General features: G+C 36.5%; 1 protein-coding gene across 3 annotated transcripts in view; it reads left to right on the top strand.

The window, feature by feature from the left end:
- Positions 1–20,273, top strand: part of MXI1 (MAX interactor 1, dimerization protein) — an 82,686-nt gene that overhangs the window by 29,766 nt on the left and 32,647 nt on the right. For all 3 annotated transcript variants that reach the window (XM_030335345.1, XM_030335346.1, XM_030335347.1), the window contains exon 3: positions 14,861–14,890. In XM_030335345.1, the coding sequence (XP_030191205.1) occupies positions 14,861–14,890 (30 nt within the window). The remainder of the gene's footprint in view (positions 1–14,860; positions 14,891–20,273) is intronic.

Raw genomic sequence — 20,273 nt, 5'->3', positions numbered from 1 at the left:
TGATGCGGGGCTCGAACCCACAAACTGTGAGATCATGACCTGAGCCGAAGTCAGACGCTCAACCGACTGAGCCACCCAGGTGCCCCTATTTTCTCCGTTTTTTAATTTTTTTTTTTTCAACGTTTATTTATTTTTGGGACAGAGAGAGACAGAGCATGAACGGGGGAGGGGCAGAGAGAGAAGGAGACACAGCATCGGAAACAGGCTCCAGTCTCTGAGCCATCAGCCCAGAGCCCGACGTGGGGCTCGAACTCACAGACCGCGAGATCGTGACCTGGCTGAAGTCGGACGCTTAACCGACTGCGCCACCCAGGCGCCCTTTTCTCCGTTTTTTAAATGTTTGTTTATTTTTGAGAAAGACAGAGCACAAGCAGGGGAGGGGCAGAGAGAGAGGGAAACACAGAATCCGAAGCAGACTCCAGGCTCTGAGCTGTCAGCACAGAGCCTGATGTGGGGCTTGAACTCCAGGACCATGAGATCATGACACAAACCAAAGTCAGATGCTTAACCGACAGAGCTACCCAAGCCCCCTGATATTTTCTCCATTTTTAAACATTTTTAGAATGTTGCTCTGTAATAGAATGTGTTATCACACATTAAATATCCTGTTTTAACTTTTGTAAGTATGCTTAAGAGCAATAATTTTAATTTCAAAATTCCCTGTGTTTCTTTTAAAAATTAAAAAAAATTTATTTTATTTTATTTTTGAGAGAAACAGATAAGAGTGTGAGCGGAGGAGGGGCAGAGAGAGAGAGACACACACAGAATCTGAAGCAGGATCCAGGCTCTGAGCATCAGCACGGAGCCTGAAGCAGGGTTTGAAACCATGAACTGTGAGATCATGATCTGAGCCCAAGTTGGATGCTTAGCCGACTAAGCCATCCAGGTGCTTCTATCTGTAGTTTTTAATATTGCTCTCTCACCTAAGAAGTGATTATTTCATAAATAATGTGTAACTTTAGTATGTATTAGATACTTCTTAATTTCGGGCACTGCTAAGAATAGAAAGTGAGGTAGTTATCTTTTATTTTAAATTCATAACATGTTTAAAAAGTAATAGTTGTATATAGTAGCAAGAGTCCATTAATACCAAGTGGCTTATAAAGAAGAATAACATTTCCCTGCCTTATCTTTCCCCTTCCATTTTCTACTTCCTAGACGCTACCACTTCCAACGATATAACAATTTCTTCGGCTGTTTGCTTTCTTATTTATTTATTTTTTTTAAGCTTTCATTTATTAAGTAATCTCTACTCCCAGTGTGGGGCTTGAACTAATAATCCCACGATCAAGAGTTGCATGCTCTTCCAACCAAGCCAGCCAGGTCCCCCTGCTTTTTTATTTCTAAATAAGAAGCAGGGAGCCTAGGTGGCTTAGTCAATTAAGTATCTGACTCTTGACTTCGGGCTTAGGTCATGATCTCAGGGTTCATGAGATCAAACCCCCTTTTGGTTTCTGGGCTCTATGCTGACAGGGGCAGAGCTGGCTTGGGATTCTCTCTCTCCCTCTGTCTGCCACTCCCCTGTGCTATCTCTCAAAAATAAATAAATATTTAAATAAATAAACGAGAAGCTTGTCCTGCTTATTATCTATTGATTTCCTGTTACAGAAGATGAAGACTTGACTGTCTATACTCTTAACTAACAGCAGATTAATTGTATGCCAGAAATGAAAATTTTTTTAAGTGGACATAAATATAGATATTTCCCAAAGGAATGATGTTTTTAAATTATGTACTTTCTAGTAATTTATATTATTAGTCTCCCACAATAAGGAATTAATATTTTACTCTCATTTTTTAGTACTTTGTGGTACATTAGATTATTGCCTCAATTTCTGGATGAGGCTTACTACTTTTTTAAAAAATAAGTTTTGTTTGGATATAATTTCTATACAATAAAAACCCCCAGTTTTTAGTATATAATTCAGTGGCTTGACATATGTATACAATCATACAATCTCCAGCAAAATTATGATATAGAACATTTTCATCACCTCAAAATATTACCTCATGTTTCTTGACAGTTTCCTATCTGTACCTCTTGTTCCTGGCAACTTCTGAACTGTTCTGTCACTGCAGTTTTGCCATTTTTACAGTTTTATATAAATAAAATCATATACATACTCTTTTGTGTCAGATTTCTTTCACTTAGCATAGGGTTTTGGGTGTTTTTTTTTAATGTTTATTTTTGAGAGAGAGGAAGAGCACAAGAAGGGAAGAGGCAGAGAGAGAGAGAGGGAGACACAGAATTCAAAGCAGGCTCCAGGCTCTGAGTTGTCAGCGCAGAGTTCAAAGTGGGGCTCGAATCCATGAACCATGAGGTCATGACCTGAGCTGAAGTCGGACACTTAACTGACTGAGCCACTCAGGCGCGCTTAGCATAGTGTTCTTTGAGATTCATTCATGGTGTTCTGTATTTCAGCAGTTCAGTTCTCTATATTGCTGAGTAATAGTCCATTGTATGAATCTACCACAATTTGTTTATCCATTCACCGGTTGATAGACATTTAGGTTGCATATAGTTTTTAGCTATTATACGTAAAGATGCCATGTACTTTCACGAACAGCTCTTTGTGTATATATGTACCTAGGAGTGACATTACTGAGTCATGGAGTAAGTGTATATTTAACTTTATAAAGAAATTGCCAAATCATTCTCCAAAGTGTCTGTACCCATTTTACATTCTGACTAGCAGCGTAAGAGACTTTCAGTAGCTCCACAACCTGGATGGCCCTTGGTACTGTCAGTCTTTGTAAATTTTAGCCATTCTAGTGGGTGGGTCATGATAGCTTCTGGTTTACTTTGCATTTTCCTTATAACTGATAATCATGGGCATCTTTATATATGCTTGTTTGGTATTGATATATCTTCTTTGGTGAAGTGTCTGATTATATTTTCTGCATTTCTTCTCTTGAGTTGTTTGTTTTCTTGTTGAGCTGTAAAGTATTCTTTGCAAATTCTGGATATAAGTTCTTTACTGTTTGCAAATGTTTTCTCCTACTCAGTGGTTTACCTTTATCATTTTTTTTAAATGCTTATTTATTTTTGAGAGAGATACAGGGTGCCAGCAGGGAAGGGGCAGAGAGATGGAGACACAGAATCTGAAGCAGGTTCCAGGCTCTGAGCTGTCAGCACAGAACCCAGTTCAGGGCACGAACTCATAGTGAGATCATGACCTGAGTCAAAGTTGGACACTTAACCGACTAAGCCACCCAGGCCCCCCAGCCTTTATCATTTTCTTAACAGTGTCTTTTGAAGAACCAAAGTTGCATATTTTGATGAAGTCCAGTTGATATTTGTCATTTATTGTTCATGCTCCTTATGTCCTAAGAAATCTTTTCATAATCCAAGATCATGAGTATTTTCTCTTGTTTTCTTCTAGCAGTCTTACAGTTTTAGGTTTTACATTTAGATCTAAGCTTTATTTAGAGTTAATTTTTGTAGAAGGTGTGAGGCAAGGGCTAAATACCATTTTTTGGCAAATAGACATCTGGTTGTTCTAGTACTATTTTTTGAAAAGACTATATTTTCTACATTGAATTACCTTAGCATCTTTGTAAAAAATCATTTGACCATATATGTGCAAATCTATGATTGGTCCATTGATCAAAATATTTATTTTATTTCAAAACCATAGTGTCTTCATTACTATAGTTTTTTTTTTTTTTTTTTAATAAGTCATGGAATCAGGTAGTGTAAGTCTTCCAATGTGCTCCTTTTTTCAAAAGTTCCTTTGACTATTTTAGGTCTTTTGCAATTTAAGATACATTATAAAATCTGCTTGTCAGTTTCTATAATAAAGCCTACTAGAATTTTGATGGGGATTGCATTGACTCTATAGATTAATTTGGGGAGACCTGACACATGTGAACGATATTGTATCTTTCTATTAATGAATATGGTATGTCTCTTCATTTTGTCAATTATTTAGATGTTTTTTATGTTTTATTTTTTAAATGTTTATTTATTTTTGAGAGAGAGAGCACAAGTGAGAGAGGGGCAGAGAGACGGGGGAGACACAGAATCCAAAGCAGGCTCCAAGCTCTGAGCTGTCGGCACAGAGCCTGATGCAAGGCTCAAACTCACGAACCATAGATCGTGACCTGAGCCGAAGTCAGGTGCCCCTAGATGTTTTTAAAGTTCAGCGATATTTTGTAGTTTTTCAGAATGTGAGTAATGTATGTATTTGTTAAATTTATCCTTAAGTATTTATTATTCTTTGATGCTATTATTGTAAATGGCAATTGAATTTGGTATATTTTAATAATTTGTATATTCCTTAGGGTTTTCTAAATAGATGATAAATGATGTTGTTTACAGTAAAGATATTTTTACTTCTTCCTTTCCATTCTATATATTTCTTTTTCCTGCCTTATTTTACTGGTGAGGACCTCTAATACAGTGCTATATAGAAGTAGTGAGAGTGAACGTCCTTACCTTGTTCCTCATCTTGAGAAAACATGCATCCTTTCACCATGGAGTATGATAATTTTTTGTAGATGCCTTTTCACAGGTTCAGGAAATTCTTAATTTATGAGGTGTTTGTGTGTGTGTTTTAAATCTTTAATAGATGCTGAATTTTGTCAAATGCTTTTTCTTCACTTATTGAGATTATACTATACTGTATTTTTTTATTCTGTTAATGTGGTCAGTTACAGTGATTGATATTTTTGTTGAATATTAAATCAGTCTTGCATTCCTGGAGTAAACTCTACTTGGTCATGGTGTAGTTTGCAATACTGATGCCAACACCCTGCAGTTAACACAGCGTCCACAAGTCTAAGGTGCAGTCCTCAACATGACTGCCCTCACTACAGATGCCAGCTGTAAATTCAGGAGTCTCTAGGCCACCTACCCTTCTGACTATCTGGCTACCAATTTGGGGGTTCTCACAATCCCCTCAAGTTTGTTAATTCACTAGAACTACTCACAGAACTCAGGAGAGCACTATACTTATTACAGATTTTATTATAAATGATACAAATCAAGACTAGCCAAATGAAGAGATATATAGGGCAAAGTTTGGGAGAGTTGGGAACATGGAGCTTTTGTGTTTTTTCTCTGTAGAATCAAGATGCATTGCCTTCCTGGCACATGGATGTATTTACCAACCAAGAAGCTCACCTGAGCCTCAGATTTCAGAGTTTTTATTTCATTATGTAGTCATAATTGATTGAATCATTGGCCACATGATTGAACTCAATGTCTAGTGACCATTCTCTCCCTGGAGGTTAGGAGGTCAGGTGATATCAGTGTCTTACAGCCTCAACCCTCTAATCACACAGTTCATCTTTCTGGCAAGACCAGCCCCCGATTTGAGTCATCTCTTCAGCATAAATTCAAGCGTGGTCCAAGGCTCCACCATGAATAATGTAGACACTCCTATAACTTGAAAATTCCAAGGTTTCAGGAAGTCAGAACAAAGGCCAGACAAATTTTTTTTTATTGTAAAACTCATACTTTCTATTTGCTGTTGGATTCAGTTCGCTAAGAATTTTTGTGTCTGTGTTCATAAAGGATAGTAATCTGGTTTTTAGGTTTTTTCCCCCCAGTGTAATTTCTTTGTCAGAGTTTGCTATCAGGATAATACTGGCCTCAAAATGAGTTGGGAAGTGTTTCTTCTTCCTTTATTTTTTGAAAGATTTTATGCTTAGTAACATTTGCCAATGAAAACTTCTGGGCCTAGACTTTTCTTTGTGGGAAGGTTTTTGATTATGGATTCAGTTTCTTTAATAGATGCAAGAATATTCAGGGTTTCTAATTATTCTTGAGTCAGTTTTGATAATTTTTATCTTTCAAGAAATTTATCCATTTTATCTAAGTTGTTTGAATATATTGGCATAAAGTTGTTCATCATATTCTCTTACCATTCTTGTAATGTGTGTCATCCATAGTGATGTGTGCTCTTTCATCCTGGTGGCTTTTTTTTTTTTTTTTTTATTGGTAGTTTCTGTCTCTTTCATCAGTCTTAGAAGTTTATCAGTTTTGCTGACCTTTTTAAAGTCAGCTTTTAGTTTTGTTTTGTTTTTTTTCCCCCCTAAGTTTATTTATGTTGAGAGAGAGAGCAAGAATCCCAAGCAGGCTCTGCACTGTCAGTGCAGAGTCTAATGTGAGATTTGAACTCACCAGTCGTGAGATAATGAAATCAAGAGTTTGGGCCACCCAGGTGCCCCAGTCAGCTTTTGGTTTTATGGCTATTCTCCGTTGTTTCCTGTTTCTTATTTTGGTCATTCTTGTTCTTGTCTTTATTTTTCTCCTGTACTTCATAGTTTATCAGCCTCAGCACTTGACAATTTGGGCCAGATAATTCTGTTTTGAGCATCATAAGATGTTTAGCAGCATCCCTGACCTCTCCTTACAAAATGCCAGTGGATCTCCCTAGTTGTAATAACAGAATGTCTCCAGACATTGCCAAATATCTTCTGGTGAGCAAAATAGCCCACACTTGACAACCATTGCCCAACTTCTTTCAGTTTAGTGTGCTTCTTTTTCTAGCTTCTAAATGTGGAATCTCAGATCATTGATTTTGGACTCCACCCCCAACAAAAATATTTAAAGCTAAACATTTGTCTCAAAGCACTGCTTTAGCTGTATTGAGCAAATTTTGATTATGTTGCATTTTCTTTATTATCCAGTTGAAGGTGTGTGTGTGTGTGTGTGTGTGTGTGTGTGTGTATGTATATACACACACATATATATACACACACACACACCTTCAAGTGGATACACACACACACACACACACACACACACACACACACACATATATATTTTTTAAAGGTTTTATTTTTTTAAGTAATGTGGGACTCAAACTTACAACCCTGAGATCAAGTGTTGCATGCTCTACCAACTGAGCCAGCTGGGCACCCTTGTTTTCTAATTTCTTTGTGATTTGTTCTTTAACCTGTAACTTCTTATTTCTTTCCTCTATTTCTTTGAGTTTAATTTGCTCTTCTTTTCATAGCTTCTTAAGGTAAAAGAATTTACTCTGTATAATTTTAGTAGTGAAAATTATACTTTACAAAGTGTATAACTTAGGGATATTTATGTAGTGAGCCAGAAGATTTATCGGAGGCTTAAATTAGGGTGTTTGCTATATTTGAAATAAGAATTGCTTTTTACTGAATTCATTTCATATGTAATTAAAATTTTTCCCTGTTTATTGAAAGTGAACATGCAGAAAAACAAATCCTAAGTGTACAGTTTGATGAATTTTCGCAAAGGTAAAGAAATAAAATATTACAGACTCTCTTCGAAGCCCTTCCCTTTGACTCTTTCCAGTGAGTGTCACCCTCTCCCTGAGGCAACCACTATTCTAACTTTTGATACTTTAAATTAATTTGGCCAGGTTTGAGCTTGTATGGGTGGAGTTATACAGTATATGTTTTTGTGTCTGCCTTTTTTCATTCAACATTATGTTGAAATTAGAAGATTCATCCATGTTATTGAATAAAAGGTGTTCATTTTCAATGCTCTGTAGTATTACATTGTATGAGTATTTCACAATTTGTTTATTCTACTATTGATGGACATTTGTTTCTAATTTTTGGCTAGTATGAAAAGAATAAGCATTGCTTTGTATGTTCTTTGATGAACATATATATTATTTTGGTATATGCCTATGTGTGGAGATGCTGAGTCCATGTAAGGATTGCATATATTCAGCTTTCATATGTAAGTTTTAAGGGAAATTTAATTGATTGTAGTTATTGTTACACATCCTTTTTAGACACTTGCTTTTTTTGTGACCTTAGTTATTACGGTAGTTATGCTTTTGTCATTGTTAAGGAAAAAGCAATATGATTCTTACATATTTTTCCTAAAAGCCTGCAATATTCAAGTTTTAGTGTTTTTATGGTTTTTAAAATGTAACTTTGATAGGAACAAATATACAAAATTACCTTCTTGAAAGAATTACTTTAATAAATAAGTCCTGGAGGTAAAAAGTATGACATAGGGAATATAGTCCATAAAATTGTAATAACATTGTTTGGTGACAGATGGTGACTACACTTACTGAGCACTGAGTAATGTATGGAATTGTTGAATCATTATGTTGTGTACCTGAAACTAGTTTAATACTGTATGTTAATTATACTTCAATAAAATTTAATTTAAAAAAGGAATAATTACTTTATTGCCAGTTAGCATGGTTTTCTTCTTTTACAGTGTTTTTCAAACTATCTCAGCACTAATGTGGCTGAAGTTTTCTGTTTTTCTTCTCCTTTAAATATATGTATATGAAATTACAAACTTTAAGATACAATTAGTAGATATTTGTTTAGCTTCAGAGAATGTGTTCTTTTCATTGTGTGGAGGGAAACATCCATAAGACATTTTAGGATTACAAAGCAAATAAAACAAAAATGTTAGCAAATTTGGGGTTGGCTCATCAGTTCAACAAAGGTGGCGAGATCTTTCCTTTTGCTAAAAGAGAATATTAATTCTGGGAATGGCTGCTTTTATTTTTTTCCACGGTGGCACTACTCGAGCCAAACTGTTTTGTTCAGTTTCAGTCCTGTGCTTCACTTCATTGACTGCCACCAAACTACAATCTAAAGAATTAAAAGTTTATGTATTAGGGGCACCTGGGTGGCGCAGTCGGTTGGGCGTCCGACTTCAGCCAGGTCACGATCTCGCGGTCTGTGAGTTCGAGCCCCGCGTCGGGCTCTGGGCTGATGGCTCAGAGCCTGGAGCCTGTTTCCGATTCTGTGTCTCCCTCTCTCTCTGCCCCTCCCCCGTTCATGCTCTGTCTCTCTCTGTCCCAAAAATAAATAAACGTTGAAAAAAAAAAAAATTAAAAAAAAAAAAAGTTTATGTATTAGAGCTCTGTTGTAGTCAATGAAAAGTCACAGATCTGGTTGAGATAATGATTCCCATTCAGACGGAATTCATTAGCATGTCTCTCTTAAAGGGATATTATTTGTGAAAAAGATTACCTGTGATTCAATGATAGAATGATAGAAATGTCTTTTCTCTGTCCTTGAAAGTTAAGCATTCAGAGTAAGGGTATCCTAAAGGCATACAATTCATTAGTGTTTGCTTTCAGAGGTGCATTTTATTTGGAGAAGAGAAGTGGGCTAACCCGATGGATTATTAGAACATCTCAGTTTTATAGAGAATTTATCATAATTGAGTATCTCAGTGGCACATTATTGGTAGGGTTTGTTTGGACACATAGGCTCAGAGAAGCAAAAAGAGGTTGTTCCTAGTATGTGATACTCATTTCTTGCCAACAGTATTTAGATCATTATTTTTTCTGTGTACACATAATTAGTCATCTTTCTCTCTGTCATAACCTAAACCTTGTACTATCTTCACAGCTGACTAAATGACCAAAATACTTATATTTTCTTTCAGTTTCTTTTTTCATCATTATGGTTGTTTATTTCCAGGCTCATTCTGAGTATATTGAGAACTTATTGATTTATTGCCCCATGTAGTATACTCAGTTGTTTTAGGTAGTATATTCTTAGTTTTGTTAAAAATAATAAGAGTAGTTGCAATGGCTGACATTTACTGAATATTTATTATGGTTACATGCTTTTACATATTTTTCTCTAATTCTCACAGTAACCCAGCCAAGCCACGTGTTATTATTCCAGTTTTACAAATGAGGAAACTTAATCAGAGAGGTTAAATAATTTGTTTAAAGTTACACAGCTAGTGTGAGTGATCGAGTTAATAGACTCAGGACTTTTGTCCTGTAACACCACAGGTCTTTATGACCTATTAGTTGCTGTTCTCTGGTTTTGCTTTGGACATTACAGCTCTGCTTATTTTATTATTTTATTTTTATTTTTATTTTTGTTTTTATTTTTATTTTTCTTCCAAGTTCTTATTTAAATTCCAGTTAACATACAGTGTAATACTAGTTTCTGGTGTAGGATTTAGTGATTTATCACTTACATACAACACCCAGTGCTCATCACAAGTGCCCTCTTTAATGCCCATCACCCATTTAACCCTCCCCCTGCCATCTTCCCTCCAGCAACCCTCAGTTCTCTATGGTTACGAATCTGTTTTATGGTTTGTGTGTCTGTCTTCACACCGCCCCATACTCATTGTTTTGTTTTTTCCAATTCCACATATGAGTGAAATCATACAGTATTTGTCTTTCTCTGGCTTATTTCACTTAGCGTAATACTCTCTAGCTCCATCCATGTCACTGCAAATGGCAAGATTTCATTCTTTTTTATTGCTGAGTAATGGTCCATTATATTATATACGACAACTTCTTTATCCATTCATCAGTGGATGGACATTTGGACTCTTTCCATACTTTGGCTATTGTTGGTGAGGCTGCTATAAACATCGGGGTGCATGTATCTCTTCAAATTAGTATTTTTGTATCCTTTGGGTAAGTACCTAGTAGTATAAATTGCTGGATCATAGAATAGTTCTATTTTTAACTTTTTGAGAAACCTCCATACTGTTTTCCAGAGTGGCTGCACCAGTTTGCATTCCTATCAGCAGTATAAGAGGGTTCCTCTTTCTTTCTCCACATCCTTGCCAACATCTGTTGTTTCCTGTGTTGTTAATTTTAGCCATTCTGACAGGTGTGAGGTGATACCTCATTGTAGTTTTGATTTGTATTTCCCTGATGATGAGTGATGTTGAGCATCTTTTCATGTATGTGTTAGCCATCTGTATGTCTTTTTTGGAAAAAATGTTTATTCATTGCTTCTTGGCCTTTTGGCTAAGATCAAGTGTGGAAAAATGTTTATTTATGTCTTCTGCCCATTTTTAACTGGATTATTTGGGGTTTTTTTGGGTGTTGAGTTTTAGAAGTTCCTTATATATTTTAAGTTACTAACGCTTTATCAGATATGTCATTTACAAATATCTTCTCCCATTCTGAAGGTTGCCTTTTAGTTTTATTGATTGTTGCCTTGCTCTGCAGAAGCTTTTTATCTTGATGAAGTCCCAATAGTTTATTTTTGCTTTTGTTTCCCTTGCCTCAGGAGACGTAAGAAGTTGCTACGGCCAATGCCGGAGAGGTTTTCCTCTAGGATTATGATGGTTTCCTATCTCACATTTATTTTGAATTTTGAATCCATTTTGAATTTACTTTTGTGTGTGGTATAAAACAGTGGTCTAGTTTCATTCTTTTGCATGTTGCTGTCCAGTTTTCCCAACACCATTTCTTGAAGAAACTCTTTCCTTGGATATTCTTTCCTGCTTTGTTGAAGATTAGTTGGCCATATAGTTGTGGGACAGCTCTGCTTGTTTACTTATGCTCCTTTCCACTTGGTATGTCCTCTCCCTATCAGGTCCAGCCTCTACTAGTAGCAAATAGTCCATCATTTAAGATCCATACCAAATGCTACCTTTTTCTGACGTTTACCCTGATAGCCATATTTGGGAAGTAAATTCTGCCTTGTTTGTTTGTGTTTGTTTATTTTGGTGGGGGAGGGTCAGAAGGAGAGGGAGAATCTCAAGCAGACTCCATGCCCAGCACAACCTGACACAGGACTCCATCTCACAATCATGAGATCATAACCTGAGCCAAAATCAAGAATCAGATGTTTAACCGACAGAGCCACCCAGGCGCCTCAAATCTGCCTACTTTAAACTCCCATAACACTTTGTACCTTTCTTTATGTATTTATTTCGCCTTGAGTTATAATTATTAGTATACATGTCTTAAATTTACCAGAGACGGTCTTTGATTCCCTGTAGTCTAAGACAGTCTTAAAGGTACACATTATTTGTTTACTTGATATTACAGGCAAAAAAGCCGTGAAAACAGAAGTACTACTGATAGATTTTTTTAAAAAGTGTAAGAACATGACAATATGGTAAAGATTAGTACACACACAATCATTTTTGTTTCTTGATATTTGGAAATATTGTTAAATGCTACTAGGGGTATAACTAGTATGATGTGCATTTCTTGGTTTGATGAAAAAGTTCATATTCTTAGCTGTCATTTTATATTTTTTTAGAAACAAGACAAATAAAAGTCTGAGAGAGGTGGGAAGAACCTGCTGTTTTAATTTTGTTCACAGCAGTGGGTCAGATTATGTTCTTTTGGTGCTAGCTTTGATAATAGGTTCAATACAATATTGGAATTCAACAATTGGTTATCTTTGGGTATATATTATTTTGCATTTATGGCCATATGTGGGATCTCTAGACTGTTTAGATTAAGTTTATGGTAAGTAATCTACTTCTGTCTAAATAGGTTGTTTCCATTTATTATTTACTTTACTATTTCATTGTTTTTATTTTACTTGTTCTAGGTTTTCTTCTCAGATAAAGGCAGTTAAACCAAAACTTACTACAAGGGGGTGGGGAATTTCATTATTGATTACCCATTCAAATTTTGAACAAATTTTTTGTTTTAAATCTCTCTAAAATATGTCTTATTCCTCTTTTGACTTACTGATTCACTTTGACAAAAAAGAACTTAAAACTTTTTGTAAATACTTATTATAGTGATAGAGATTTGGCTGTAATTTACTTGTTGGGTTTTGAACTCTTAAGTCTGTTAAACGAAAGGTTCTATGTTTTTATAATTTCTTCCATCTGAATTGTACGTATCCTTGCTGTTAATTTGACTGAACTCTTGAAGCATCTTAAGATTTTTTTTTTAACCTCTTTTGAAGGAGAAGTCCTTTTATTAAGATAATCTTTTGAAAATGAACATTAGTCTTTTTTATCCTGTGTCACTTGGACCTTGTGATACTGCTAAGAAAGCAGAGGGTGGACAGGAGACAGTAACTCAAAAAAGCCTTTGGCTCTTGAACTAAGACAGTGGGTAAAATTTCTACAAATTGAGATTGACGACAACACTCCTGTTGTTTATTTGTTTTATTATTTAGTTAAAAAATTTTTTAACATTTATTCATTTTTGAGAGACAGCATGAGCAGGGGAGGAACAGAGGGAGAGGAAGACAGAGAATCCCAAGCAGGCTCCGTGCTATCCTGTCAGTGCAGAGCCTGATGTGGAGCTTGAACCCATGAACCATGAGATCACGACCCAAGCTGAAATCAAGAGTTGGATGCTTAACCGACTGAGCTAGCCAGATGCCCCTAAAGTTTAGAAATGTAATTGTCAAATATCCATTGGAATGACAAATCAGATTAAGGTAATCGTAATATTCTGAAAACAGTTGACATTAACCAGAATATATTAAATGATTAAAGTATTAGTTTCTGTGACAGGAACTTGAACTCTACTTTATAAAATTCTTGTTATTGCTAATGTTAAATTATTGTAAAAGTAATACATATTCATTCAAGAGAACTAGTATAACATAATTCTAATAATAGCTAACTTTAGAGTTTGTTATATTTTGCTATTCAGTGTAAACTATTTATTCCTCCTAACAATCACATGAGGCAAGTACTGTTACTTTTCCTATTTCATAGATGAGGAAACTGAGCACAGAGAAATGAAGACTTTAACTAGACCAAACAGTACTTGAACCCAGGAGATCTGGCCTAGAGTCTGGCCCTTAACCTCTCTTTCCAGGTAGTTAAGAACTTGAGTTTTGGGATAAGAAAGACCTGGGCTTAAATCCTGGTTACTACTTACACTCTTGGGACAAGAGTGTGTCTCTTGACCTGAGGTTCAGTATTCTTGTTTATAAAACAAGGGTATTTGGGGGAGAAAATGAAATAATATATGGACTGCTTAGCACACTGTTTAGCAGACACTGTACTTGTTCAGTAGATGGTAAGTATTATAACAAATATTGGTAAGCAAAATGAAAAAAAGGCCCAAAAAGAAAACAACCATTGTTAGCATTTTGGGGTATATCCTCCCAGTCTTTTAAAAGTGTGTTTCTTGGGGCACCTAGTGGCTCAGCTGGTTAAGCATCTTTGGCTCAGGTCATGATCTCAGGGTTTGTGAGTTCAAGCCCCTCATCATACTCACTGCTGTCTGCCCAGAGCCTGCTTCACATCCTCTGTCCCCCTCTCTCTGCCCCTCCCCACTCCCTCAAAAATGAATAAACTCTTGAAAAAATAAAATTACTTAGCAGTAAGGCAAACCTTATTCAGCTTCTGTGCTAGCCAAAACATTTTTTTCTCTCTGTGTTTAGGAGGTGACTAAGTGGAGATGGAAGAGGACATAGAAATACATTTTTAAACAAAAATGGATTATATGTGAATTAAAAATCTACAGATCAGGGCTCCTGGGTGGCTTAGTTAAGTGTCTGTCTCTTGATTTTGGCTCAGGTCATCATCTCAGGGTTCGAGGACCCTGTGTCAGCTGTGCTGTCAGCCTTGAGTCTGCTTGGGATTCTCTCTTTACCCCCCTCTTTCTGCCCCTCCCCCTGACTCATGCACATGCACATTCTCTCTGTCTCAAATAAATAAACTTAAAAAAAAAATTTTTTTAATCTACAAATCAACAAAATGTAGGATAGGGGTAGGCAAGAAAACGTGCTAGCATTAATTTTATTAAGATAACAGTGAGGGGTGCCTGGGTAGCTCAGTCAGTTAAGCATTTGATTTAGGCTGAGGTCATAATCTCACGTTCTAGAATTTGAGCCCCACATGGGGCTCACTGCTGTCAGTGCATAGCCCACTTTGGAGTCTCTGTATCCCTCTCTCTCTGCTCCTTCCCTGCTCACACTCTCTCTCCTCTCTCAAAAATAAATGAACATTAAAAAAAAGTAACAGTGAAACACCAGTTTCAGAATATTTAGTTGTTAACTGAAGACACTATATCTGAATGAATAATTCTAACGAACGTAGGCTATTTCTTCTTGATGAGTGTGATTGTAGAAGTCTGACTATATATTGCATTGTTAAAGAAATTCTCTGGGTGTGGTACAGCAGTAACTAATCCCCCTTTCCATAACCTTAGCAACAAATGGCTAATGGTCTTTTTTGTTTTCCTTTTAGGTCTACACACAATGAGCTGGAAAAGAACCGGTGAGTCAGTGATGAGCACAGCTTTCATTTTTATTAAAAAGCAAACTCAGTGTTTTATCTGTGAAGATAATGTAATAGTACATATGTAGTTATAATTTTAAAATGTATAGCATATCATGAATCTGATATGTATGTATTCTTTCCAAAAAAAATGACCTTAAGTAGTAAATTTATACCATCTAAACTGGAGGACCTCAGTAAATTTTTAAGCTCATTTGAATTTTGAGTTTATGATGTAGCCTTCTTTCTTTCTGTTTCTAAAAACAGGTTAATTGTAATAGGCTATGGCTTAAATATGGTCATGCTATAGGATTAGGTTTCTGTAGTGTAGCTAACAAATATTATGACAAATTGTAGGCCATTGAATTTCTCTTTTTTTGCAGTTTGTTTATTTGTTCATTTATTCATGCATTCAGCAATCTTTATCAAGCATGAACTATATGTCAGTGCCAGGCAGGCATAATGCTTTAGATAGAAAATATAAGAATGTGTGAGATAGTTTTTGTCTTTAAAGAACTTACAGCTTTCTGAGGGAAACAGGTAATTAAAATACTGTATAGTGTGGTAAGTATAGTAATGGAGTAGAGTATACTGAAAAATCACTTTGGAAAGTCATCTGATTTTCTTTTGAGGGAGTCTTAGAAGGCTCTAGAGACGATGGTGAGTGAGTACTTTGTGTTGAAGAAACTATAAGAGGTTCAGTATGAGTACTGTATAAAAGATTATAGCAAGAGGCAAGCCAGGCTAGTTATTGACACCTATGCTAAAGAGTTTGGGTGTCTTCTGAGAGCAGTAGGGAGCAGTTGGATGATTTTAAGGTGAGCTGTCATGTGATCAGATTTGTGTTTTGGAAAATCACTTTGGCCATAGTGTGAAGAACTGGTTGATTGGAAGAAGGGATCTCAGACAAGAAAACTCTTTTGGAAGCTGTTGGAAGCTTCCAGTGTAGGAGATAGAAGTAGCCAGAGTAAAGAGACTATATGGAGTAGAATCAGTAGAAATTGGTGGTTTGTTGACTATGGAAGTATTACTATTTACCAAGAAAAAGAAAGCAGGACGAGGAATTGTTTGGGAGAGAAGATGAGATTGTATGAGCAAAATATTGTTTTTGATACAGAGACTAGATTAATAACAACAAACTGGAATAATCTGCATCAGCCATTTCTGACAAATAAGATTTCCATGACCTTCAACTTTTTGTCCTTTTTTTTTGTAAATTTTTAAAAATGTTTTTATTTATATTTGACAGAGAGAGAGAGAGAGAGAGACAGAGCATGAGTGGGGGTGGGGAGCAGAGAGAGGGAGACAGAATCTGAAGCAGGCTCCAGGCTCTGAGCTGTCAGCACAGAGCTCGATGCAGGACTAGAACTCATGAACCATGAGATCATGACCGGAGCTGAAGTCTGATGCTTTACCAACTGAGCCACCCAGGCACCCCTTGGTCCTTTTTTTTAAATAGAAGGGGCTTTATAGATTGACTAACCTAACTGCCTCATTGTAGATGAATTTAAATGTCAAATCCTCTTGAACAGGCTTAGCATAGTCCTCCAGGCTGACTTAGTGGCTTTTACCACTTTGCACAATGCTCTGTTCGTATCTCCTATTGTAAAACTTAATCAGGTAGTATTGTAATTACCTGTTCATGTCTCTTTCTGCCAAATGACTACAACTGCCTCAAAGGCAGGGATTCTGTTTTGTTCAATTTTGTAACCTCAGTACTTAGTATTTGATGCATTTATAGTAAGTGATGGCTTTAATATTGATGGATAAAACTGGAGCAAAGTTCGGTGGTCTAGTCCAAAACTGCTTTGTGGGAAAGATTTATGGCTAGATTAAACATGACAAAAAACACCAAGAAATGACAGCTCTGAGGATTCTAAAATTAAAAACTTACATTGTACTTTAAATTAGAGCATCAAGACTGTATTTTGGATCACATTTTAAAATACTGGTAAACACCTAGGGACATCTTGGTGGCTCAGTCGGTTAAGTGTCCAACTCTTGATCTCGGCTCAGGTCATGATCTCAGGGTTTGTGAGTTCGAGCCCCGCATTGGGCTCTGCACTGCTCAGAGCCTGCTTGGGATTCTCTTTCTTTCTCTCTCTCTCTCTTTTTCCCCCACTTGTACTCTCTCTCAAAATAAATAAACTTAACAAAATTAAAAAATAGAATAGTGGTAAGCATCCAAATGTAGTCCTTGGGAGACCTTCATTGGAAACCTGGTAAAAGCCTTTAACACTGAAGTGAAGAGACTCTTTAGTAAACTATTTGAAATGGAGTTTTTTAAACCTTTGAGTAAATTTTGTTTAATGCATTTCATGTACCAATTCTGACTTATTGATAACTTCATCACCCATATTATTACTTTGATTTGTCCTAAAGTTGTTTAATCTAGTATCTGTCTGTGGCACTGGTGTAACATGTGTAGCTTTTGATTACCTGGTCCTTATGTGATCTCCAGTATCTCCAGTGAAGGTTTTTGTTTTCATTTTATTTACTTAGGCCTAAGACTCTCTAGCTGATTTCCTACCCTACCTCACTTAAGACATGATTCCCTCATCCTCTATTGTCTTCTTCTTTCTCCCTTCTCTCCTTCTTTTCTTTCTCCTTTCCTCTCTTCCCTGAGGCTTAATTGAAAGGTAATATAAACTTAACCTTTCCAAGATGTATTTGTTCTTTTTTTTAATTTTTTAAATTTTATTTATTTTTGAGAGAGAGACGAGCATGAGCAGGGGAGGGGCAGAGAGAGAGAGAGAGAGAGAGAGAGACAGAATCTGAAGCAGGCTCCAGGCTCTGAGCTGTCAGCACAGAGCCTGATGCGGGGCTCGAACCCACAAACCGTGAGATCATGACCTGAGCCAAAGTCAGACGCTTAACTGACTGAGCCACCCAGGCGCCCCTGTATTTGGTTTTTTAAAAAATATTTATTTTTGAGAGAGAAAGATTGCTGGCAAGCAAAGGAGGGGCAGAGAGAGAGGGAGACAGAGGATCTGAAACAGGCTCCGTGCTGTCAGTGCAGAGCCCAACACAGGGCTTGAACCCATGAAGCATGAGATCATGACCTGAGCTGAAGTTAGGTGCCCAACTGACTGAGCAACCCAGGCACCCCAAGATGTATTTGTTTTTAAAAGGGGTAGTTATCAATATAAATAAATCTCAAATTTAATGGAATGTGTCAGAGGGTGAGTAACAAAGAAGAATCCGTTTTAATAATCAATCCATTTTAATAATCTATACTCCATTTACGAAAAGTTAGAGGCTTGTGATCTAGTGAAAACCAAAAATATTGGTAAGCACAGGATAATTTAAAGGGAGAGAGGTATTTTAGCCAAATAGCAACAAGGCAACACAAGAATATTTTTAAAATCTAAGCCTGTTTTGTTACTAAGTTTTTAAGCCCTTGCTCATTTTATTTAACAGGTCTTTCTTTTCCCCAAGGCACCATTTTTATTTGATACATTAAAGAAAAAAAGTTAACCTAGCTTTGGCTTCCTTTAAAATAAATAGAATTTTGACTTTGCCTTTCATTTGCTTTTGAGTGTGATTTTACATGAGGAAAGTAATTCACTATCAAAAGGGTAATTTGATTTTGTCTTCATTCTGAGAAGATGTTCCTAAAGTAATTCATATTCTTGAAATTTTTCCGCTTTACATGTGATATATTTATGTCTTTATTTATACTTTACATGTGATATATTTATGTCAGGAATGGTTTTTTTTTTTTTTTTTAACGTGGTTTAAAATCTTGCATATAAAGCTGCTCTGAGTTAGTCTTTTTTTTTTTTTTTTTTTTTTTAAACTGGGGCAAAGCAGTGAGAATTAATGTAGATGATTTTGAAGTGTTGGCGAATAACAGAGGAATTCCAGATGGCTATCTTGAAGCCCTAAGATTGTTGAAGCTCTGGGTCTGGCCTTGAGGAGACAGTAGCCAGCAAATGTTGAGTTTCATACTCCCATATCTCAGAGGAAAGCCTAATGGTTGACATTTGGAGTCTGGCAGGCCTTGTGTAGTTTGCTCTGACCTGCAGTTACCCCAATATACGGAGCTTGAAGTAGTTTCAAGACTGATAAAGGGATTCAGGTTTTCGGATAGGTCCTGGGGGCTTATTTCTGCCTAAAACCTGATGGTTACACTGAGCCTACTCTAGACGGTTCAGAGCATTTATTACTTGTATCCTTACCTTGTCCCCCTAGATCTATACATTTATTATTTGTATCCTTACCTTATCCCCCTAGACCTATAATAACTTGTAACTGGCTCCAGAGGTGGAAGTAAAAGGGAAGCAAAGTACCTTTAGATGTAGATGTTCTACATTCTTCAGGAATCTATGTGAATCCTCTCGTGGTAAAATTAATGAATCTTTGAGATTTAAGAATTAAGAAGTTCACGTCGTCCATTGGCTTATCTTTATGAGTTGTAGCCTTAGCAGAGAAAAAAACCCCATCCCGTGCAGATGTTAGATCACTTCATTGCTTTTTCATTTTCTTAATTCAGATTATTGATGATGTTTTTGAAAGCATCATGGGGCGCTTGGGTGGCTCAGTCAATTGAGCATCTGGCTTTGGCTCAGGTCATGATCTTGCAGTTTGTAGGTTCAAGCCCTGCATCGGGCTCTGTGCTGACAGCTCAGAGCCTGGAGCCTGTTTCTGATTCCATGTCTCCTCCTCTCTCTACCCGCCACCCGCCCCTCTCCCCTCCCCCCCCCCCCATGCTCATGCTCATGCTCTGTCTCTCAATAATAAATAAATGTTAAAAAAAAAATTTTAAAAAAAGTGTCAACAACTTTAAGAGGACTTTAATGGTCAAGAACCGTAGAAGAGGCCATTCAACCCTGATAGCTGTTATTCCTTTGAAACAAAAGGCTTATCTTTATTGCAATTTTGGCAAAGCCTAGTAGGGCCAAATGAGGATACTGCAGAGCAGAAGTGCCTGAGTATTTGGGATAAAAGAGAAGCAGGTCCAATGAATGGTAATAGGTGTCTTCCATATAGAGACTTCCTCATATTTCTGAGGGAAAGATAAAAATGACATTTATGGAGTACTTACTGTATTCCCCCACTATGCAAGACTGTTATGTAATCTTGTATGGTAGGAAGGCAGAAAGTGTAGGTCAAATTGTTATTGAAAACTAGCCATTTTGACCATCATAACTACAATTTGAAACAAGATGATGGAAACACAAAAGCAGTCCTAACCATGATTCTATCTGATCATAAATATGTTAGCTGTATTTAATATCAATCTTCAGTAATGATTAATAAATATTCTTTGTGGCATTGTGGTGGATAAAATGAAGTATAAGATCGTGACTCTATCCTATCTTTAAGATTTAGGTCATTATAGTTTGGTAATTATGGGTTTCATCTTTCAGTACCAGGATCT

The sequence above is a fragment of the Lynx canadensis genome, chromosome D2 (assembly GCF_007474595.2).
Source record: "Lynx canadensis isolate LIC74 chromosome D2, mLynCan4.pri.v2, whole genome shotgun sequence".
NCBI lineage: Eukaryota > Metazoa > Chordata > Mammalia > Carnivora > Felidae > Lynx > Lynx canadensis.
Note: the sequence above shows the minus strand (reverse complement) of the source record. Positions and strands in the feature narration are given on the sequence as shown.